The following is a 21417-nucleotide window of genomic DNA, read 5'->3' on the forward strand; positions in this document are numbered from 1 at the left end:
TAGGAGTAAATTTTCATGCCCTCAGGTTAGACAGTAGTTTCTTAGATATGACGCCAAAATCACACGTGACAAAAAAAAAATAGATAAATTGGATTTCATTAAAAAATAATACTATCGAGAAAGTTAAAGGAATGAGAGAAAAAATTACAATTACACATCTGATAAGGATTTTATCTAGAAATATATATATATATTTTATATACAAATTTATTTGGCTGCGTTGGATCTTTGTTGCTGCGTGCGGGCTTCTCTCTAGTTGCAGCGAGCAGGGGCTACTCTTCGTTGCGGTGTGCGGGCTTCTCATTGCGGTGGCTTCTCTTGTTGCGGAACATGGGCTCTAGGTGTGCGGGCTTCAGTAGTTGTGGCTCGCGGGCTCAGTAGTTGTGGCTCACGGGCCCTAGAGCACAGGCTCAGTAGTTGTGGCGCATGGGCTTCCTTGCTCTGCAGCATGTGGGATCTTCCCGGACCAGGGCTCGAACCCATGTCCCCGCATTGGCAGGCGGATTCTTAACCACTGTGCCACCAGGGAAGTCCCTAGAATATATTTTTTAAAACAACTCTCACAACTCAATAATAAAAGACAAGTAACCCAGTTTACACTGTTGCCCAGGGTCACATGGCCAGAAAGCAGGCACCCGGGAACTCACTCCCAGGTGGTCCCTTTTCCTTGAACAGCTGTTCTCTTCTCTTCTCTTTCCAGAGCCCCTGTTTCTCTGCGTTGTGCTCCTATAGTGCAGAGGCAGTTGCTTTATTAGCTGTTCTCTAACTTCATGATGAAATTTTGGCCGCAGTCTCATCTGCTAAGAGGCAGCGTTCTTCTGCTAAGTGTTCATCTGACTTTTTTTTCTGTTTTTTTTCCCCTCCTTTTATCTTGAATGTCTTTGGATATTTGCAGGATTGTTCTATTTTGGTCACCCATCTTTGAAGCAGTTCAGCTGTTCATGGATTAGCTATTTTAAGGGGGTCTTGTATGAGTGACTGGTTGTAGAGTTGTGGACCTTTGGCATTTATGTAAGACCTAAGGCTTGGGGGGAACTCAGTTCATCCCTCATTTTCAGTCAGCGGAAAGCAGCAGCTGGCCTGGGTCTTCGCACGCGGTCTTTCACCCTCGCCTGCGTGTGCCTCATGTGGCTCCGCCTCCTGTGCCTCTCCAGGCCAGAAGGGCCTGCCACCGCCGCCTCTTCCCCTCCTTTTTGCAAACAAGGGGTGTAGGTTTCACCCCCCAAGCTGTGCGGGTCGCGTGACTCAGTGCTCTGTGAGGCTTTCTGCTGAAACCTGTGCCCTGGCGTCTTGTCTTGTCGGGGCGGGCGTCGTCCCACGCCCTCCCGCGCCCCCCTGCGCCGCCCCCGCCCCCCCCCCCCCCCCCCCGCGCCCTCCCGCGCCCTCGGGCTGGCTCTGCTGCTGGCACTCCTCCCACCAAGCTGTGATTCAGGCTTTAGCAGTTTCCTAGTTTTGCTGAAAATGGACTTTACATTTTTGTTTCTTATCTTCTTTCTTGATCTTCAGTGATTCCAGCAAGAGATTGAGGAAGTGACAGGCTACGCTGCCGTTCTCAGAGGAGTCACTGAGCACCCCTTCCCCCGACCCCTCCCCTCCTGTGTCGCCCCCTCCTGGGATTCCTCTTAGACACGTTTGTGGTTCCCGCGTTCCTGAGTCTGCATGCTTCTTCATTGCTCCATCGCGAGAGAAATGCCTCCATTTATTGTCTACCCATGCAGGTGCACGTCTTACCGGTTCAGTTCAGGCCTCCTGGTGACCTTTAATTTCTGGAGTTATCTTTTTATTTCCTCCTTTTATTCTTTAGTTGCTGTTTTTCTTTCTTCGAAATCTTCTCATTTTACGAATACATTGACCTGTTCCATTGGCCTTTCTGAGGATCTTCGTTATTCTTTTTAATGACGTTGTTTTGGTTTTGGTTACCACATCCGCTCCGTTCATCGGGAATTCATCTGTCTGCTTTCCAGGTCGACACCTCTGTTTCAGGAGTTTGGTGTTAAGCATCTGCTCATTCCTGGTTGTCCGTGTATTTTTGCAAATGAAGGTTCAGACTGCTTGGTATTGGTTCCAGTGACCTTTTTAAAGGCACAGTTTGATTTTGTAGGCAGGTCCCCTCTGTAGGGCCCTGGCTGGGGAGCAGGCAGTCTGCACAGGGGCACACACGTCAGGGCAGGCAAGCCAACCAGACCCTTCTGTTGACGAGGAAGAAAGAAAGGAATCACCCGAGAGACTGGCTGCTCTAGGAGATTCACCGCTAAGATACACCCTCCGTTTTATTTTTCCCTGATGGTAAGTTAAAGACAAGGAATAAAAAAAATAGTGGGTTGATCGCCCAACTACTAAAACTCATCAGAAGTATCAGGTTGCTTCCTTGGCTGCCGCCATGGGACATAAACTACGTAAGGATGTGGTGGGGACATGCGGCCTCTTTTACCCGGGTCACCAGCGCCCTCACTCTGGTGGGAGGAGACGGGATGGTCCTTCCCGGAGCTGGGAGGGGGGTTCCCGTCTCTCTCCTTCTGTGCTCACACCTCAGCCCCTCCCCCCTCCACAGGGTCTTGTTAGGATGCTCATCACGGATTCTGCTTCTCTGCTGTCGCCCCCTCCCCCCGCTCGTGAGAGCACCCCGCAGGACAGACGTCTACGTGCCCCTCTGTTAAATGCGCACTGTTCGGCGTTTAAGCCTCATCTGGTCACGAGCTTCTGCCGCCGTCACGTCGCGGCTGTTGTGCTAACTGTGCGCGTTTGGACGAGCTGCAGGAGGCTTGCTGTGGATTTGGCTTTCCCCCCAGTTCTGGAACTCTCTCCTGCCTAGGCTGTGCACGCCGTGGGCGTCGTCCAGGGTCTGTGTGCCGAGTTATTCAGGGTCTGGGTCAGGAGACAGAATACACCTGCCCTGTGAACTGGGAAATGCAACAATTGTTAACTGGTAACAGACAGTAACTATGAAGCGGGGAGGGGAGCCCCGCAGGATGCGGAGCAGGGAGTGCAGTCAGCTGCCGCCGCCCCCAAGCCCAAGGCTCAGACCAAGGGCCCCAGGAACAGGCTGCGGGCAGGAGCTGCCCAGCGGTGGGACTGGAGCTTGAGAGAGAGTCGCTTCTGGGCCTCCTGCACAGGCCAGCAGCTGTGAGCCCAGAGCCCAGAAGCAGGGAGAGAGGCCCTCTCTTCCTGTGCTGTCTCCAGCTGGTCAGAGAGAGATGTCTGCAGGTCCTGTCCCAGGGTCACAAAGCCACAAAGAAGGGCGGGCTTGGAGCAGAGGGGCAATAAAGAGATAACTAGCTCACCCGTACTAACAGGGTCTTATTTGGGGATTTAAGCTGTCCTGTTTCCTCGAGTAGTTTCGGGGAAGCTATTGTAAGAGGAGCTGGGGCACCAGCGGATCCACGGATGTGTGAGCTCATTTGGTGCCTCTGTCCAAGGACACTGTGTCCCCTCCCTGATAAGCACACGTAGCAGTGATGTCTTCATGTCCTCCAGCTTCACACAGCTCCTGTGGCCTTCAGCGCAGGAGGGAGTGGGTCTCTGGTGATACAGCAATTGAGGAATATGTGAGAATCTCAGACTTGAGCATGAGCCAGAGGGAGAGGGAAATGCCCGTCAGAAGCGCGGTGACCTTTCAGAGTGTCCCGAATGAATGTGGCTACAGTTTCCTCTGAGCTCGCAAGATTATCTTCATTGCACAGTCTAATATTATAAAAGCAAGTTCGGGGTTGATCTAATCATTAGACAAGAAAATCTCAAGTCCTGAAGCTAGCAGTGGAGATGTGAGTTTCAGTCCGGGAGCAGAGACGGAGGAGCTGTGGTTTGACAAATGAGCTGTGGACGGGCACATGGAGCAACGAGCTGCAGGACAAAGCCAGGCTTTTCAAGAAGGATCTTCCCACGCTGCTAAGACAGAGAAGAAAGAAGCACTCTGTTAGCGAAGCTGCTGTAAGCCGTTCCACCCAGACAAAATCTTTGATGGCACTTTTGTCTATGTAGATATTTAACAGTATGCTTTATGTCTAAGCTTGGAGAAGAGCTCTGCCGTTGTGACCAACTGGAAAAATGGACACACTGAACAAAATGCCTGTAACCTGTATTGTACTTTGGCTGTGTTATTAATGCCATGTCTCTTCTGACTTGGTGTTTGAAGCCCCGCCCTGGTTTGGGCTGTGAAGTCAGTCTCTCCATTGTTGTCTGTCGGGGATGCCGGTGCTCAGACGCCCTCCATGCTGGTCAGGCAGCCTCATTCCCTCTGACCATCCGCCCCTGTGGGCACAGACCGTGCAGACTGCAGTCCGACTGATGGTCAGTGTCTGTATTTTTAGGAACAGAAGGTAAGCTCTGAGTATGGAAGACATGAGAAGGCAGAGATGGATGTGTGACAGATACAAGGGACACAGAACAGAGCTGCCATATTGCACCAGCCAAGTCGTGGTTGTGACGGTCCTGTAAAAATTGAGAGGAATGAACCTGTAGAGAATTATCCTGGCAAGTTATGTTGAAATACTCTTAAACTACACTGTACAAAACATAGTCTGCGTCTATGTGTTTGCATAGGTGTTGACAGGAGGGAGAAACCACTGGCTGCCTGCGAGAAGCATGCTCCCCGTGCAGAGTCCAGGGGCTCCCTGCCCCGTCTGCTTCCTCTTCTGCTCCAGGCAGATGAAACGAGTGCCTCTTTCCAGACACGTGTCAGGAGGAGACTGTGCACACTTGATGAACAAGCACAAGACCTGGACGGACGGTCCTCGGGGGTGGGAGCTCTCTCTGTGCACAGTTAGAAGATATTTTGTGCAGTGCTGACACTGTTGCGCGTGTGCAGACAACGCACCCGTCTTGTGCCAGGCGTCCCGTGGGGCAGTGTTCATACGTGGTTTCGTGACAGCCCCAGAAAACCCTTTCAGGGTAAGAATTATTTATTTTTCAAATGAGGAAAACCCAGGCCCAGCATAGCCACCAAGCGGAAAGCCAGGATTCCAACTCCAGGTCTGTGCTCCTACGGCCGCATGATGCAACTTGTTCCTTGTGGTGAAACCAAGGCACCAGAAGGTATCTCAAGAAAATCCCTGGTTTCTCATCCACATCAGGCAGAGGGTGACCAAGCTTGGTCAGGTCACTGTCTCTGCCGTTTTGGTGCTGATCGGGCAGCACGCCAATTCTTTCACCTTTCATCATCTTGACCATCGATGCCTCTCTATATTTTTAGCTGATATCTAAATTGTCGATTAAACTGTTTCTTCTAGTTTTGTCCTCTTTAGGTTTGGAAAATAACCGTTCAGCATCTTCCTAAAATTCTTCACACGCCCGGGAACTGTGCGTCTTGTGTCACTGCAGGGACAGAGGGCCCAAGGGCAGCTGGGGGCGGCCGGAGACTCGCAGCTCTGCCCTCCCGCTTCGCTTTCCCGAGTTGCGTGCAGCCCACGTAGCACCTCACCCACACCTGATCCTTTTGCTCAGGATGGATTGCCCTGTCTTTTAATAAATGACGTTGGGTTGGACTTCAGTACCTATGGTCATAATGGAAGGGGTTGTCCCAGTTATTATGGGATTGATTCATTAACAGACATCTCAGTGCCTGTCATGTAAATTACTTTGTGCGCCAAAGAGCCTCCTGACGCTCTTTTATAATTTAAGTATCAAGAACCACCTCTCATTTTTCCCCAAGGAGAACTCATTCTATTGAAAGTCTCTACACGTGCGGTGAATTGTTAATTATTGAACAAAATTCAAGATATGGTTTCTGCTCTCCCAAAACCTGTGGTCTAAAAAAGTCTCTCTGTCTCTCATGTTGAGCACTTTGAGAAACGATTGTTTATAAACTGGAACGGGCTGGTGTGTGCGTGAGCGTCAGGCTCTCACGGAGACCCACGTTCTGACCCCAGGTCCCTGCGTTTGCACAGGTCATGGGCTCCAGTGAGTCTGTTCCGCGTGGAGCGCCGCGCTGGACTTGGGCTTTTCCGGTGTGTTCTGTTCTGGGTGACCTTTCTGAAAGGGCCCTTGACAAACTGGACCATGTCTGCAGGAGATGGATCAGGGGAGGATTTAGGCAAAGGCATTTTGGCCAAAGGCTGGGAACTCTTTCCAGGCAGGGCCGTCCAGCGGTGGAACCAGGTGCCTCGTGCCCTGTGCGTCCTGACGCCTCAGAGCAACTCTAGAAGGATTAATGTAAAAGGTGAAAGGTCAGCTTTCAGGAACTCCCAAGGATGTTTGACCTCTTATTTTCCTTGTGGTGACTTTCGTACCAGGGTGTCACGTGCACAGTGAGGTGTGCAGCCCTTCGTGTGCAGCTTGGTGAGCTGACGTGTGTGCACTTGCCCTCCACCCCCGGTGGAGATGGACCCCAGGCTCCCTTGTGCCCCTGCCAGCCACTTACAGCCCCCGAATAGCTGCTGTTTTGATCTTTAGGACTATAAAATGGTTTTGCCAGATACTCAGTTTGGTACAGAGACAGTCATATGGTGTGTGCGCTGACATTTATCAGTAACCAGTATTGCTGCATGAAGCATGAAGCAGTGGTCTCTTTTTTCCATCACTGGGTCATATTCCATCGTGTCAACAAACCATATATCGTTTATCCATCCAGTTTGACATTTCAGCTCTTGTCAGTGTTTGCCTATAAGTGAAGCTGCTGTGAACGTTCTCAAACGTGTGTTTCGCCGTACGTAAGCAGACACTTCTGTTCAGTGTACCCCGGGACTGGGACTGCGCAGCCGTAGGGCAGGTCTGGCCGCCGCTTTCCCCAGGAGACCTGCAGACCTGCACCCACATCAGCCTGGACGCGACCTGCATGCGGTTCCCCACGTTCTTGCCAGTGTCAGTATTGCCAGTCCTCTCCTCTTCAGCATCCTGGAGGGCGTCTGGTTGAGCCTGTGTTCCCTGACATCATGCTGTGCAGCTTTTCTTACTGTTTATTGGCCATTTAGATAATGCTGTTTTGAAAGTGCCTGTTCAGCTGTTTCTGCCCACTTCTGTTTAACTGGACTGTCTACCTTTTCCTTATGATTTGTAGATCTTTAAATATGTGTTGGCTTCATGACCTTTGTTGGACTTTTATATTGCACATATTTTCTAGTTTGTGACTTGCCATTTTCCTGTCTTAACAGTGTCTTCTGATGTACAGAAGTTTCTGATTTTCAGGTGGTCCATTTATCAGACATTCTTTTGTGGTTAAGTCCTTTCTGCGTCACGTGGTTCAGTTCTCTGGAACCAACAACTGTTCCTAGTTAACTGCCCCTTCAGAGAGAGTCTGTGCGTTTACCTACAGTACGTACATGCGTATGTATAGATTTATATCTATATTTATATCCCCCCATGCAGTGGTGGTGTGTGCGTTGTTCAGCACCCACGTTTTTTATGCTAACAGTTTACCTTGGCGGTCTGCTCACTTCAGTGCAGAGAGAGCGGCTTCGTCCACCCGCCGCAAGGGTCACTGGGTTTGCTGCAGATTTAGGGTATGGTTAATTGTCTGCTATTAGAAGCATTATTGTGACAAATGTTGTTCTATATGCATAGCTTTGCACCTGTGAAATACTTTTTTTTTCCTTTGGCCGTGCCACGTGGCTTCCAGGATCTTAGTTCCCCCACCAGGGGTTGAACCTGGGCCCTCGGCAGTGAGAGTACAGAGTTCTAACCACTGGACTGCCAAGGAATCCCCTGAAATACTGTTTAGAAGTGGGGTTTTTAAAAGCATGGTGTGGACATTTAAATTTTGGTAGGTAGCTCCATCGTGATTCCACAGAGGTGGTCCCAGTTTGCTCGCATGGTCCCACGGGGGGTGCCTGTTTGCTCTGCTCCCTGACATGGTGCTTTCAGACACTCTTGAGTTCTGCCCAGCTGATACACGAAAAATGGGATCTCAGTGTAGGTTTGATTTGCATATCTCTAATTATGTGTTTAAACGTCATTTAGGTTTCTGTTTTTGTGAACAGCCTGTCCTTTTGCCCATTTTTCTATTCCGTTGCAGTTTGGCATGTTTTAAAGAAATTAACCCTTTGTGATACGAGCTATCAAAGTTTTTCCCCTGTTTATCTTTGAAGAAGTCTTTTGACTTTACAGTGCTTCTTTCTGTGCAGAGGTTTTTATTTTTGTGTTCAGTCTCTCAAGCCTCCTGTGATGGCTTTTAGCTGCTGGAGTGAAATGAAAACAGCCTCTCCCCATGTGGAGTACAAAACAGATTTATCTCACTGCAGTACTTTGATGGGTAGATATTTTTGTGTTTAAATATTTTATTCATCTTGAAATTATTATGCCAGATGAGGGTACAGCCTAGTTTTTTCCAGATGGATACCTAATAATATTTATTGAATAATCTGTTTTCCTCTCACTGATTGATTTGAAATGTCACTGTTACCAGGCACTCCACTGTTTTATGTGTTTAGGTATATTTCTTCACCTCCTACTCTATTCCATTGATTTGTCTGTGTGGACATATGCACCAGTACCAAATGTTTTAATTACTATAGTTTTTCAACAGTTTGACTATCTGCTAAGGCTCATCCTCTCTTAATTTTCTTTTTCAGAATTTTCCTGACCATTCTTGCATTTTAAAAAATACATCAACTGTAGAATCAGCCTCTCAGGTTCCTTAAAGAATCCTCTTGGTACTTTTATTAGGGCCGCATGGAGTCTGTGGATTAATGGAAGGAAGCTTGACGTCTCCGCGGCTGTTTCTCTCCAAGAAGGTGGCGCCGTCCACTTCCGCCCCTTGTTCAGTCTCCTGACAGTGTTTTTAAAATTTTCGCCGTAAGGCTTTCTTTTATTGTAAGTTTATTCCAAGATATTTCGGTTTTTTCATTGCTGTTACAAATGTGGTTGTTTCTTCCTCTCTATCCTGAAAAGCCTGGTGATATCCGTATAATAATTTTCCCCCATCACCTAACTGAATTTCATCTTTTTTATAATAGTTTTCTAGTTGATGTTCTTGGATTTTCAAAGTAAAGTATCATACCTGCAAGTAATGACACCTTGCTTCCTTTTTTCCAGTTTTTTTGCCTCCCGTTTCTTCCTGTTTTGGTGCTGGCATTTAGAGTTAGTGATGGAATGTGCGGTTGGGGGCAGCCACCCCGTCTTGTTAGATGTTAGGGAATCATGCCTCTCTTCCTATTTTATTAAGAATTGAATTTTATCAGATGCCTTCTCAGAGTCTCAGATTCTGGGAATAACCGTAGGATATTTTTCTGCAGGTTAATGTTAGATGTCCTAATGGTGTGTTGAATTATCCTCTCTCTCTTGAATAAGTTTACTTGGCTATGATGTGTCACTCTTTCTGTTTTTGCCAGGTTATGTTTGCTGAAACTTTACTTGGGATGTTTCCATTGACATCCATAAGGAGGAATCTTTCTCTTGGGGGATGTGTGTGTATATGTGGATTTGTTTGGAGTTTGGGGGTTCTTTTCCATAAAGCAAATTTAAGGGATTCCCTCCCCCCCACCCCGCCCCGCCATCTGTGTCACCTTGGATTAATTTAAATATCTTTGGAGATGTCTGTGCCTTCATGGTTTGTGAAGACACCTGTTTCTGATGGTTTTTGTGGGAATTGATTATGTATTTCAGGACACACGGAGAATACAAAATTCTTTTTGTTACCTGAACATAGGCTAGTAATTGACTTGGAAAACTTTTTAAGTTTAGTAAAATTTATTCCAGGGCTTCCCTGGTGGCGCAGTGGTTGAGAGTCCGCCTGCCGATGCAGGGGACACGGGTTCGTGTCCCGGTCCAGGAAGATCCCACGTGCCGCGGAGCAGCTGGGCCCGTGAGCCATGGCCGCTGAGCCTGCGCATCCGGAGCCCGTGCTCCGCAACGTGAGAGGCCACAACAGTGAGAGGCCCGCGTACTGCAAAAAAAAAAAAAGAAAATTATTCCAATTCAGGAAGTTAAATATATATAGTTGTCCATTCAGGTCTGTGTATATCATACATGAGCATTTATATACGCATATCCCCACATGTGTTTATGTGTGTCCGTATGTATATCCATGCATGTGTGTATGTATGTGTGTCCATTCTTGTGTGCATTATACATGTGTGTGTTTTCGTGTATCCATAAATGTGTGTACATATGTGCATATACATACAAATACACGTGTAACTCATGTGCTTTGTGCCCCGATATACAGCCCCTGCCCTGGGTGTTGGGCGGTGCCAGGCAGCATTGTGTCGTGAGCAACCTCGTGTCACACACGTGCCGTGGTCGGTGCCCGTAGTCCCACTGGGACGGCCCCAGAGCAGAGCTCAGGCCGCGCTCACTGCAGGTGGAGGGCTGGCCGGCGGGTACTGGGGTGGGTGGCTCGGGTACGGCTGTGCCGCCTCCCGTCCGACCGCAGACGGGGTGGGGAGCCCAGGGCGGGTGAGAACCAGTCTCAGTGCCACCAGCGCCTTGTCCAGGGGCCGCGTGATGTGACCGTTGGGGGAGCTGGCGGAGGTCAAGGGCACCTTAGCGGGGTCTCAGAGGACACGCCCCCCCCTTAGGCCGACCCGACAGGGAGGTGTGCACCCAGCCCTGGGCGGGGGCTGGGGGTGGGACTGGGGTGCCCTGGCCCATCCTGGGGGAGGGGTGACGTGGCTTAGAGAGGACTTCTGTGGGGTCAGACACCCAGGAGTCATGGGGTCAGGGGTGGGTTGCAGCAGAATCTGTGATTTCTGACCGGTTAACCATGTAGGGGCCCCAGTGTGGGTGGTCCCTGCGGTGACACGGGACCTGCAGGGCACTGCATGGCCTCCCCAGCACCTGCTCTGTCACAGGGAGCTCTACTGTGATGCTCTGAGGGACGTCATAGGAACGGAACCCAGCGAGACCTGCGTGTGTGTTCCCTAACTGTACTTTCAGCGTGAGGTCACACTGTAGCTCACCTTCCTGTCCTGATGAGGTGCTCCTTCTGCTCTGATTCTCTGTGAGCTTCTGTTAGGACGAAGGGCGGGTTTTTATCCCTTCAAGTAACAATTCTCATTTCAGGAGCCTTAGCACTTCCTGAGCACACGGAGAGAAAATCTAATGGTTAAATGGTGGACGTTTCCCTCCCCACCCACTTGTGTGTATTATGGTTATATATATATATATATATAATGGTTAAATGGTTTCCCTCCCCACCCACTTGTGTGTATTATGGTTATATATATATATATATAATGGTTAAATGGTTTCCCTCCCCACCCACTTGTGTGTATTATGGTTATATATATATATATATATATATATATATAAAATGGTTAAATGGTTTCCCTCCCCACCCACTTGTGTGTATTATGGTTATATATATATATATATATATATATATATAATGGTTAAATGGTTTCCCTCCCCACCCACTTGTGTGTATTATGGTTATATATATATATATATATATAATGGTTAAATGGTTTCCCTCCCCACCCACTTGTGTGTATTATGGTTATATATATATATATATATATAATGGTTAAATGGTTTCCCTCCCCACCCACTTGTGTGTATTATGGTTATATATATATATATATATATATAATGGTTAAATGGTTTCCCTCCCCACCCACTTGTGTGTATTATGGTTATATATATATATATATATAATGGTTAAATGGTTTCCCTCCCCACCCACTTGTGTGTATTATGGTTATATATATATATATATATATATATATAATGGTTAAATGGTTTCCCTCCCCACCCACTTGTGTGTATTATGGTTATATATATATATATATATAATGGTTAAATGGTTTCCCTCCCCACCCACTTGTGTGTATTATGGTTATATATATATATATATATATAATGGTTAAATGGTTTCCCTCCCCACCCACTTGTGTGTATTATGGTTATATATATATATATAATGGTTAAATGGTTTCCCTCCCCACCCACTTGTGTGTATTATGGTTATATATATATATATATATATATAATGGTTAAATGGTTTCCCTCCCCACCCACTTGTGTGTATTATGGTTTTATATATATATAATGGTTAAATGGTTTCCCTCCCCACCCACTTGTGTGTATTATGGTTATATATATATATATATATATAATGGTTAAATGGTTTCCCTCCCCACCCACTTGTGTGTATTATGGTTATATATATATATATATATAATGGTTAAATGGTTTCCCTCCCCACCCACTTGTGTGTATTATGGTTATATATATATATATATATATATAATGGTTAAATGGTTTCCCTCCCCACCCACTTGTGTGTATTATGGTTATATATATATATATATATATAATGGTTAAATGGTTTCCCTCCCCACCCACTTGTGTGTATTATGGTTATATATATATATATATATATAATGGTTAAATGGTTTCCCTCCCCACCCACTTGTGTGTATTATGGTTATATATATATATATATATAATGGTTAAATGGTTTCCCTCCCCACCCACTTGTGTGTATTATATTTTAATTGTGAAAATAACATGTCTACTGATGAAAACTTTAGACGTCAATGACTAAGACAAGTTAATGATTGAGGTGAAAGTGGAAGTCCTTGTCTGCATCCCGCACTCTGTTCAGTCCCTGAGAGACACAGCGCGCAGCCTTCCAGACCTGTTTCTGCTGTGTGTTAACAGAGGGTGTGTTCCATGAAAGGGAATCATACTGTGTAGAAATGGAAACCTTTCTTCCTGACTGAACTGTAGTCTTGACTTTATTCTGTGATGGTCCATACAGAATTTCTGTGTTGCTTTTAAGGGATGCGTAATTTTTTTTTCTTTTTTTGTTATTATTTTTTTTTGCGGTACGCGGGCCTCTCACTGCTGCGGCCTGTCCTGTTGCGGAGCACAGGCTCCGGACGCGCAGGCTCAGCGGCCATGGCTCACGGGCCCAGCCGCTCCGCGGCATGTGGCATCTTCCCGGACCGGGACACTAACCCGTGTCCCCTGCATCGGCAGGCGGACTCTCAACCACTGCGCCACCAAGGAAGCCCAGGGATGCGTAATTTTTAATTAGGGATACGCCATTACTCATTTTGCCAGTTCTTTGCTAGTTTGTCCTTGGTGTTTAGCTCTGTGCAGTTGTTTTGGGCTATCTGTAGGAGGAAGTAGAAGCGGAGTTGCTGTGGCAAAGGTACATGTATACACTTCAGATTGGAAAGTGTTTTTACATTATACCAGCAGGTGTGTGGCTGTCTTCCCATGGCCATGCCACTCACTCTTGGCATCATCATAACCTCTTTGATGGGTGAAAAGTGACACCTCACTGTTTTAATATATTTTATTGCTAGAGGGCTTGAGTACCTTTTTGGGTTTTTTGTTTGTTTGGTTTTGGTTTTTTAAATATTTATTTAGGTTGTGCTGGGTCTTAGTTGTGGCATTGCAGACTCTTAGTTGCAGTATGCGGACTCTTAATTGTGGCCTGTGTGCTCTTACTTGCGGCATGCATGCGGGATCTAGTTCCCTGACCAGGAATCAAACCCGGGGCCCTCTGCATTGGGAGCATGGAGTCTTACCCACTGGACCACCAGGGAAGTCCCTTGAGTACCTTTTTGTATGCCTAAGGCCATTTGTATTGCTTCATAAGAGCAGCATGAGACGTAAGTTATAATTTTTTCAGCATGATTCTAGTTTGTAACTTTGTTCAGTGTCTTTCTATTCAGAAATGTTTCATTTCTACTTAACCGGATCTATCAATCTTTCCTTTGTGCTCCGCTTAGGAGACTGTACTCAGCCCGAGATTATGGAAACATTCTCCTCTGCCTTTAGTCCACTGGAATTTATCTTTGTGAGCAGAGTGGAGGGCCCGCTCCCCACCTGGTTTGTTGCCTAGTTCATGCTCTTCTCCCTGTGGGAAAGGCTGCCAGACGCTAAGTTATCCACGGGATCTCATGCAAACATGAACTATGAGACTCACCGTTTTAGTAAATATCAGAATTGTTGGATAAAATGTTTACTGAGGCTAAAAATGGTTCCTACCACCTTAAAGTTACAAAGAAATGTGACTCCACACGCTCTGAGAAAGTAAAGTTGAGGAGTTTTTAGCTTTATTGATGCATCAGTTCTGAGCACAGAGCCTCAGGTTCATCTGTTCGCTTTGTGACAGTCTGTGAGCCTCGTCAGAAAGGAAAGCGAAGCAAGAAGTTAAATGTAATAAAGTTTTGCGTGTGGGAAGGGACTTTATGCCACAGTGTTCGTAAATCTTTGTTGTCTAAAGTCGTGTAACCCTCCTCGTGTTTCTTCTCGTCTGTCTCACCACAGCCTAAATGCTATGGCCAGGTGTTACTGACCCAGGTGTGGAAGCGCCTGAATCTGATAGAATGTGACTACTTCGGCTTGGAGTTTCAAAACGTCCAGTCCTGCTGGGTATGTGCTTCTCATCTGCTTTTGGAGATAAGCTGTAGGTGGGATGCAGGTCCTTGTGATGATGCATCCGGGCCAGAGACCTTTGAGGACCTCCTGGAATGATAACAAGGAGGACACATTGTTATTATCAAAGCTGTGCTATTAAAGTATTTTATTTACAGCTGTAGGGAATATATTTGCCTTCTACCTAAGCCTGAATTGGCATCCCCCCTAATTTTTTTCAATCTACTAGCACATGTGCCAAGGAAATCCTTTCTTCATAAGTTATAAAAGCAGCTAGAGTATATCGTGTGTGATGATCATTTCAAGAGTGGATTTTGAGCAAACTGCTTTACTAAACTGGTTATGCCTCATTTTACTTAATAGGTGAACCATAAAAGTGTGGAGCTTTAATATTTACAGGTGGAACTGTTTTAAAGAAACCAAATGAACCCATTAGTTCAAAAAGCATGTCAGCACTGTAGAGCCCCTTTCTACCCCTGTCGCACAGTAACCCTCTCATCAGCTCGCTGTTTACAAAGGCAGCAGGTGGCCGATACTTGTTTGATCTTGACAGATAGCAGCCCCAGCACGCACACACAGAGCTCTGGGTGCTGGTCCTCTGCACGGCGACAGCAGCCTCTGTAACGTGGGGTGGTTGGCAGCATCCTGTTCCACGCCTCCCAAAGTGCCCTGCTGTACTCTGTTATATCAGGATTCGATGTGTGTCCAAGAGCAGCAGGGCCAAAATACTCCTGCCTTAAATATCTCCCTTAATTATAAACATTTGTGTTTTGTAACATTCTTGTTAAATAGAGAAATAATTTAATGGATTTGATATCTTTTCTTAAATTCTCTTTAGATCTGGCTTGAACCTATGAAACCCATCGTTAGACAAGTACGAAGTAAGTCCTTTTCTTAACTCTTTAAAGCTCTGCTCACTTAAGATGCTTTGTCCTTGACTGTCCAAATTCAAGGCACGTTCGGACGATCATGGTCGTCACCACTCTGGGCAGCAGCATGGTGACGCCAGCAGCAGGAGAACTTGGAGGTCACTTTGCCGTTTAGCTTTAAACTGTAAGACGTGGAGGGTGGGGCGTCATTTAACTCAGTTCTCAGTTACTTGCCTCAAATTTGGAAGAAATAGGATATGCTGCTCGATATTGCCTTCATTTTTGGCCAAAAATAAGTGTGCAGTTTCTAAGTTATGAAAAGACATACGGGGTGAAATCTCTAGTCCTGAATTCACCTGTAAGTTTTCTAGGACTAAATTGCGGAGAAGAGGTTGTATGGAAGGGACTTTTGTTCACTGATAAGCAAAGGCCATTTCGGTTGCCATAGCAGTTTAGCAAAACAGTTCCTCTTGTGGTGGAAATCATGTGGCTGTGTTATTATAAAATTTCAATAAAGCTAAAATACTCAGATAAGCTAATATCCTACACTTTTTCTTTACAGTAATCAGGTTGTTCTAGTTCAGTATAGTGAATGATAACATTTTTCTTTCACTAAAGTATATAAGGATTTCAAAAATAATGGCCTTTTTATTAATTTTTTTTTTTTTTTTTTTTTTTTTTTGCGGTATGCGGGCCTCTCACTGTTGTGGCCTCTCCCGTTGCGGAGCAACAGGCTCCGGACGCACAGGCTCAGCGGCCATGGCTCACAGGGGCAGCCGCTCCGCGGCATGTGGGATCTTCCCGGACCAGGGCGCGAACCCGTGTCCCCTGCATCGGCAGGCGGACTCTCAACCACTGCGCCACCAGGGAAGCCCTTATTATTAATTTTTTTTGGCCTTGCCGCATGGCTTACAAGATTTCATTTCCCCAACCAGGGATCATACCCAGACCCTGGCAGTGAAAGCCTGGAGTCCTAACTACTAGGCCACCAGGGAACTCCCAGGCTTTTAAAATTATTACTATGACTAATAGTATAAACACCTTTATTTTTTTAATCACTTTTTTACTCCTAAAATATAAAGAAGAATACATTTTAAGATTTTAATGTGCAGTTTCCTGCTTGTTTTTAGGGTTGTTTTAGTCATCTCTACTTAAAGCAAAAGTTTTCAATTTTTTCTTTGCTCTATGTGACTGGTACTTAGGACTAACAATTTCACGCAGAGGAAATTTCTTAACATCCTCTTACTTGAAAAGATTTGCTCTAACAGTCCATTTGAAAGCACTAGCTCAGTCACACCAGAATATGCAGAAAGATAGCAAATACAGAGTGTGACCTTATTTGTGGACTTTAAAATTTTTCTTTTTATAGGGCCAAAGAATACAGTGCTTCGCCTAGCAGTGAAATTTTTCCCACCTGATCCGGGTCAGTTGCAAGAAGAATATACACGGTAAAGAGCTTGACTGACCCAGAGCTGCCGTGGGCAGGGTCCTCCTTCACCTGTGTCCCCGACAGCACCTGTGCTTTACCTAAGCACCTGGTCAGGGTTGTTTATTCAAAGAACGAGCCTAGTGTCTGTGTCAAAGCTGTAATCAAGGTGTCATAGTTTTGCATTTTCACTCTTGCACAGACACAAATGCAAACAGGGTTTGGAAGAATGGTTATGGCACAAATTTGAGAATTAAAAATGGTGTTTGAGGGCACTGCTGAACAGATATTCTCCATAGATCTGTGCCTGTGCATGAAGTTGGTAGGAATTTCGCCCATTCCTTTACTTTTTTAACCAACAAAATACACTTACTTGGGAGTGTCCTCATGAATATATGGAGCAGAAATACTTTAGGTGATTTCTTTTCTGCTACGCTTTTCAATTCACGATTGATTCTTTGAAAGAAAATGTTTGCAGTTGTTTCATCTGGGCAATAAGATTATGGAAGCGGTTTTTTTCCTTGTATTTTATGTACTGATTTTATCATGAGGAATAAAGCAAAAACCTAAAAATCAACTCAAAACCCGGAGTCAGAAGTTAGATAAGAGAGAGCTATGATGATGATGCAGTAGTAACAGAGTAGCTTCCTGACCAAATGTGGATCCATACCTGGGTCCTCAGAGTCTTAGAACCTCTGCTTAGAAGGTCTTTGCCAACCGCTTCTGAATCACAAAGTCATAGACTCAGCTGCGAGGACACGTAGAGACCGCAAGGCTCTAGTCTCTCATCTTTACGGGTTAGGAGCTGAACCCCAGGACGGCAGAAAGCGCCTTACGAGTGAGCACAGAGCTTGTCTTAATAGTGTATTAAACACCTCACATTTACCAGGAAGTCCCTTTTGAGAGAATCACTTTTTATTCCTAGACATTGGTGAGTAACAGGAAGTGTTAACCTAATTCCGTGTCCTGGGTCCAAGCCGGGTTTATGCAAAAGGTCATCTTTTTATTTATTAAAAAACTGCATGTTTGTGGTAAAAGAAGAAAAGCTTTAAAGTTACGTAGAGTAAAACGTCAGCGTTCCTCTTCACTCCCTGCCCACGCACCCTTCCCAGAAGTGTTAACGCTTGGACGTGAGTCTTCCAGATGAATTCACAGCGGTATGCCAGTAGACGTGGGGCTTTAAAGTCATTATTTTACAAAACAGTATCAAACTCTACACAGAGAACTGCAGGTTGAGTTTCTTTTTCCCCCACATATCCATGGCATGCCATGGATGTCTTTCCGTATTAGTATGTATGGCTGTAACCTAATTTATTTAGCCAGTCTCATGTTAGTGCAAATTTAGATTGTTTCTAGTTTTTCTCTGCTGTAATGCTGCAAATAAACATGCTTGTCCACATATCTTTGTGAACTCTGGAAGTGTTTCTGTAGAAAAGTTCATAGGGGTGGGATTGCTTAAGGCCAAGGGTGTGTACATTCCAAGTTTAAGAGAGCACAGTAAGCGCTGACGGCTCACGCTGGAGTGGACCCCCAACAAGGGCGGGCGTCTGCCCTGCGCCCCATGGCATTTCCAGCTCCCAGAACAGCACCTGGAGCATATATGTGCTTGGGGATTATTTGCTCATGGAATAAATGAATATATAAATAGTTTCGGTCACCCTGTCTGTTACATTCTCACCAGTTAATTCAAGACTACCTTTTCTCAGATTCTAGCCAAGACCGAACATTATCCATCTGCCTTACAGCTCCATAGCCACACTTGAAGCTTCGCCCTCATTGGCTATTTCTGCTGCTTCACACAAAGCGCGAGTGCAGTTTTGTGCGTGTTCACAGAAGTGGCACGAATTTGTGAGCTTCCCCCTTGAAGGTGTGGCTCCAGGTGATCTGGCGCCCTGGGCTATGGTGTGCCCGGCGTGTGGACCGCCCGCCGTGTGGACCGCCCGCCGTGTGGACACGCTAAGCTCCTGTGACTGCCCTTGCTCACCGTCTGCTCTGGTGTGACCTGGGGCTGTGTGTCCTCCTGAGACAGACGTGGGAAGTGTGTTCAGAAGCTTTGGAGCTGATCTCTGTGCTTGGAACTCCCTCCTAGATACTTGTTTGCCCTGCAACTTAAGAGAGACCTTCTGGAGGAGCGTCTGACCTGCACGGACACCACGGCTGCCCTCCTGGCGTCCCACCTCCTGCAGGGTGAGTGTCCTGCTGGCCCCGCGCTCACACGGGATGGCTGCGCCTGTGGCTGACTCACCTGCCCCAGGCTGGGCACCAGCAAAGGACGGGCGGTTCAGTTTGCAGGTTTTTCTGAAGGGCTGAGGGTTAACTTCCCACCTGGGAGGGGAGACAGGCCATGCGTCCTCCCCGCGGTCTCACGTGGCCCTCAGACCTCCAGTGGGGGGGCCAGGCAGCACCCCGACTCTGGGGAGAGCGTCACAGCCCCTGTGACAAGTCAGGTGTCAGTCCCCGAAGGACAAAGGAAGCCCTTCAGTATCTCAGAGCGGGAGGTGGTTTGAGCGCCATGGTGACTTCAGGCATGACCTGGGAGAAGCATAAGAGAGGAGGGTCTGGAGAGCAGGTGCGCGCTTCGCCCGGGCTCTCCAGCGCCCCCCCCGCCCCCCACCGCAGGACAGACAGAAGGAGATCCCCGCCTGGCTTCTGGACTAGAGGCTGGACCACATCTTCCTGGCATAGAACGAATACTGAAATTTGAACTCAGGAAGTAAGATATAGAGAGGTTCCAGGATTTTAGGAACTTCTAAGTTAATGGGTTAGTGTGCAGTTTACTTGGTCCTTCCCCTGACTCACCTTCTCCAAATAGCAGATTTTACCAGAGGTTTGCCGTCCTGCACAGTGGGACCCGTTCACACCCATAAGCACAGGTGTCGAAGTGGCTTAGTTATCTGTGATTTGTCCTGAGGTCCTCTCAGGCAGCAGGTGGCTTTGCAGTGCGGACGGCCTTCGGTAGTGCCTCTTGCTGAGGGCTCTGTGCGAGCTGAGTTATCTTAGAATAACTCGTCCGCCTGGAAGTTCCACCTTGGAAGTGTGCTGCTCAGATTGAAGGGTGGTAGAGAGTCACGACAGCCAGATGCCGTGTAGGATTCTGACCGGGTCTTTTGCCTTAAAGTTAGGCGGCTGCTGAAACGTGAACGGGTCTGAGGCTCGGATGGAGCAGCAGCAGATGGTGGCCTTGTCCTTACCTGGGTGGTGCTGCCGGGGTTATGCATGAGAATGTCCCGTTTTGTAGAAAACACACCCCAAGCTGTGATCCTGTGCGTGCGGCTTTTCTGTGATTTGAGACTGTCTCAGAACAAAGTATGTTGCTTAAAATTATTGGGCTTTAACTACTATTTTGAAAATATGTGTGGCCTTAAAATACATGAAATTAGAAAGAAACATTCACTGTTCCTCAAGAATTTGAGAGGGCCTGAAGGAAGAAACAATTTAAAATACATTATCTTGAAACAAAATAAAGGACCTTATCCTGGTCACAGTAGTCTTGAGACAACTTACAGAGAAAACGTTTAAAACATAGCAAACAGGGTATAAAGCTCAGAGTTTCCCTCCCTGGAGCCGCTCACCAGCGTCTTTCCTCTTCAAGACTCAGAAAGAATTCTCTTCGCCTGCCTTTATGTTTGCCTTGAACGGCATAAAATATGTGGAAAAATAAAATACAACATTTTGTTTATTTAAGGGATATATTTTTTTGCTACAGATTTAGGATAATTTTCTTCTGCTTTTAATTTACGCACTTGCACGCACAGACGCTTGTATTTTTCTTCATGTAAACATGAGAAAGACTGCCTGTTACTTTCTCGTCTTAGCGGAAATAGGAGATTACGAAGAGGCGCTGGTCCGGGAGCACCTGCGGGCCCACGAGTACCTGCCGGGCCAGGAGCGGGCCCTGGAGCGGATCCTGGAGCTCCATCGGGGGCACGCGTGAGTCGGCGCCGCCGGACGTCGGGGCAGTCGGCTGGCCGGGCGGGACTCCGTCCACAGGCCGCTTCGGGACAGGCTGGGAGGGTGCCCGGGCCCCGGGCAGTGCTGGCGTCCCTCCGTAAGTGGGGGGCAGTGGACGGGGTCCCGCACTGGCCGCGCCCAGTCTTCAGGTGTCGGGTGGGGGGCGGGATGGTTCCTGCTGCAGCCCTGCTGCCTGGCTTCCCTAAGGCTTGACGCTGGGACGAGGTGAGGGCGACCCGGAGGAAGAGGGGAAGAGAGATGGGGAGGACGTGAGAAGGGCTGGCGGCCCCGGGCCCGGGGGTTGTGAGCTTGAGTTCACCAAAGGGAGAGCTCGATGGGGAGGGGTCCTGGAGGACTGGGCCCCCCTCGTGGGGGAGCCTGCTGAGAGGTGAGCGCGCTGACGTCGCGTGCAGGGCGGGCGTTGGGCAACGCAGACCCAGGCTCCAACCCTCGAGGATGCCCTTCCCTGTGGGGCCGTGCGCTTTTCCATGCCTTCACCGCTCAGAGCCACCAGCGGACCTTTGTGTGCCTGGCTCGGGGTGGCACTGTCTGTACAGATGTGTCACTTGTGGCATGTGGGCTGCAGTGCCAGGCAGAGCCCACTCTGCGGGGAGGATGGGGTGCAGGAGGACCGTGAGGGTGCCGGCAGAGGCAGCAGCCTGGGGGTGGGGGGCACGGCCCCCAAGGTTCTAGGAGCCAGTAATAGCCCCAGCTGCTGGCGGGATGCTGCACGTGACCCCGCGGTGCCACGCGTGCCCTGGGCTCTGGGCCCCCCTTCGTCACGGAGCCAAGGCCTGAGCTCTGTCTTGGGTGTGGTGGTTTGGGTCACCGCTGGGCGTCCGAGCTGTGCACACGGGGCCACCCTTTCCCAGACGCGGCCTCAGCGCGCACCTGGCCCTTAGGGCT

The 21417-nt window shown here is 47.6% G+C and overlaps 1 protein-coding gene across 1 annotated transcript in view; it reads left to right on the plus strand.

Moving 5' to 3' along the window:
* Positions 1–21417, plus strand: part of FARP2 (FERM, ARH/RhoGEF and pleckstrin domain protein 2) — a 93124-nt gene that overhangs the window by 25777 nt on the left and 45930 nt on the right. The window contains exons 3-7 of the mRNA XM_082841885.1: positions 14158–14262; positions 15104–15146; positions 16504–16582; positions 18650–18747; positions 20376–20490. Coding sequence (XP_082698011.1) covers positions 14158–14262; positions 15104–15146; positions 16504–16582; positions 18650–18747; positions 20376–20490 — 440 coding nt within the window. The remainder of the gene's footprint in view (positions 1–14157; positions 14263–15103; positions 15147–16503; positions 16583–18649; positions 18748–20375; positions 20491–21417) is intronic.

This window comes from Leucopleurus acutus (assembly GCF_964270905.1).
Source record: "Leucopleurus acutus genome assembly, chromosome: 6".
Classification (NCBI taxonomy): domain Eukaryota; kingdom Metazoa; phylum Chordata; class Mammalia; order Artiodactyla; family Delphinidae; genus Leucopleurus; species Leucopleurus acutus.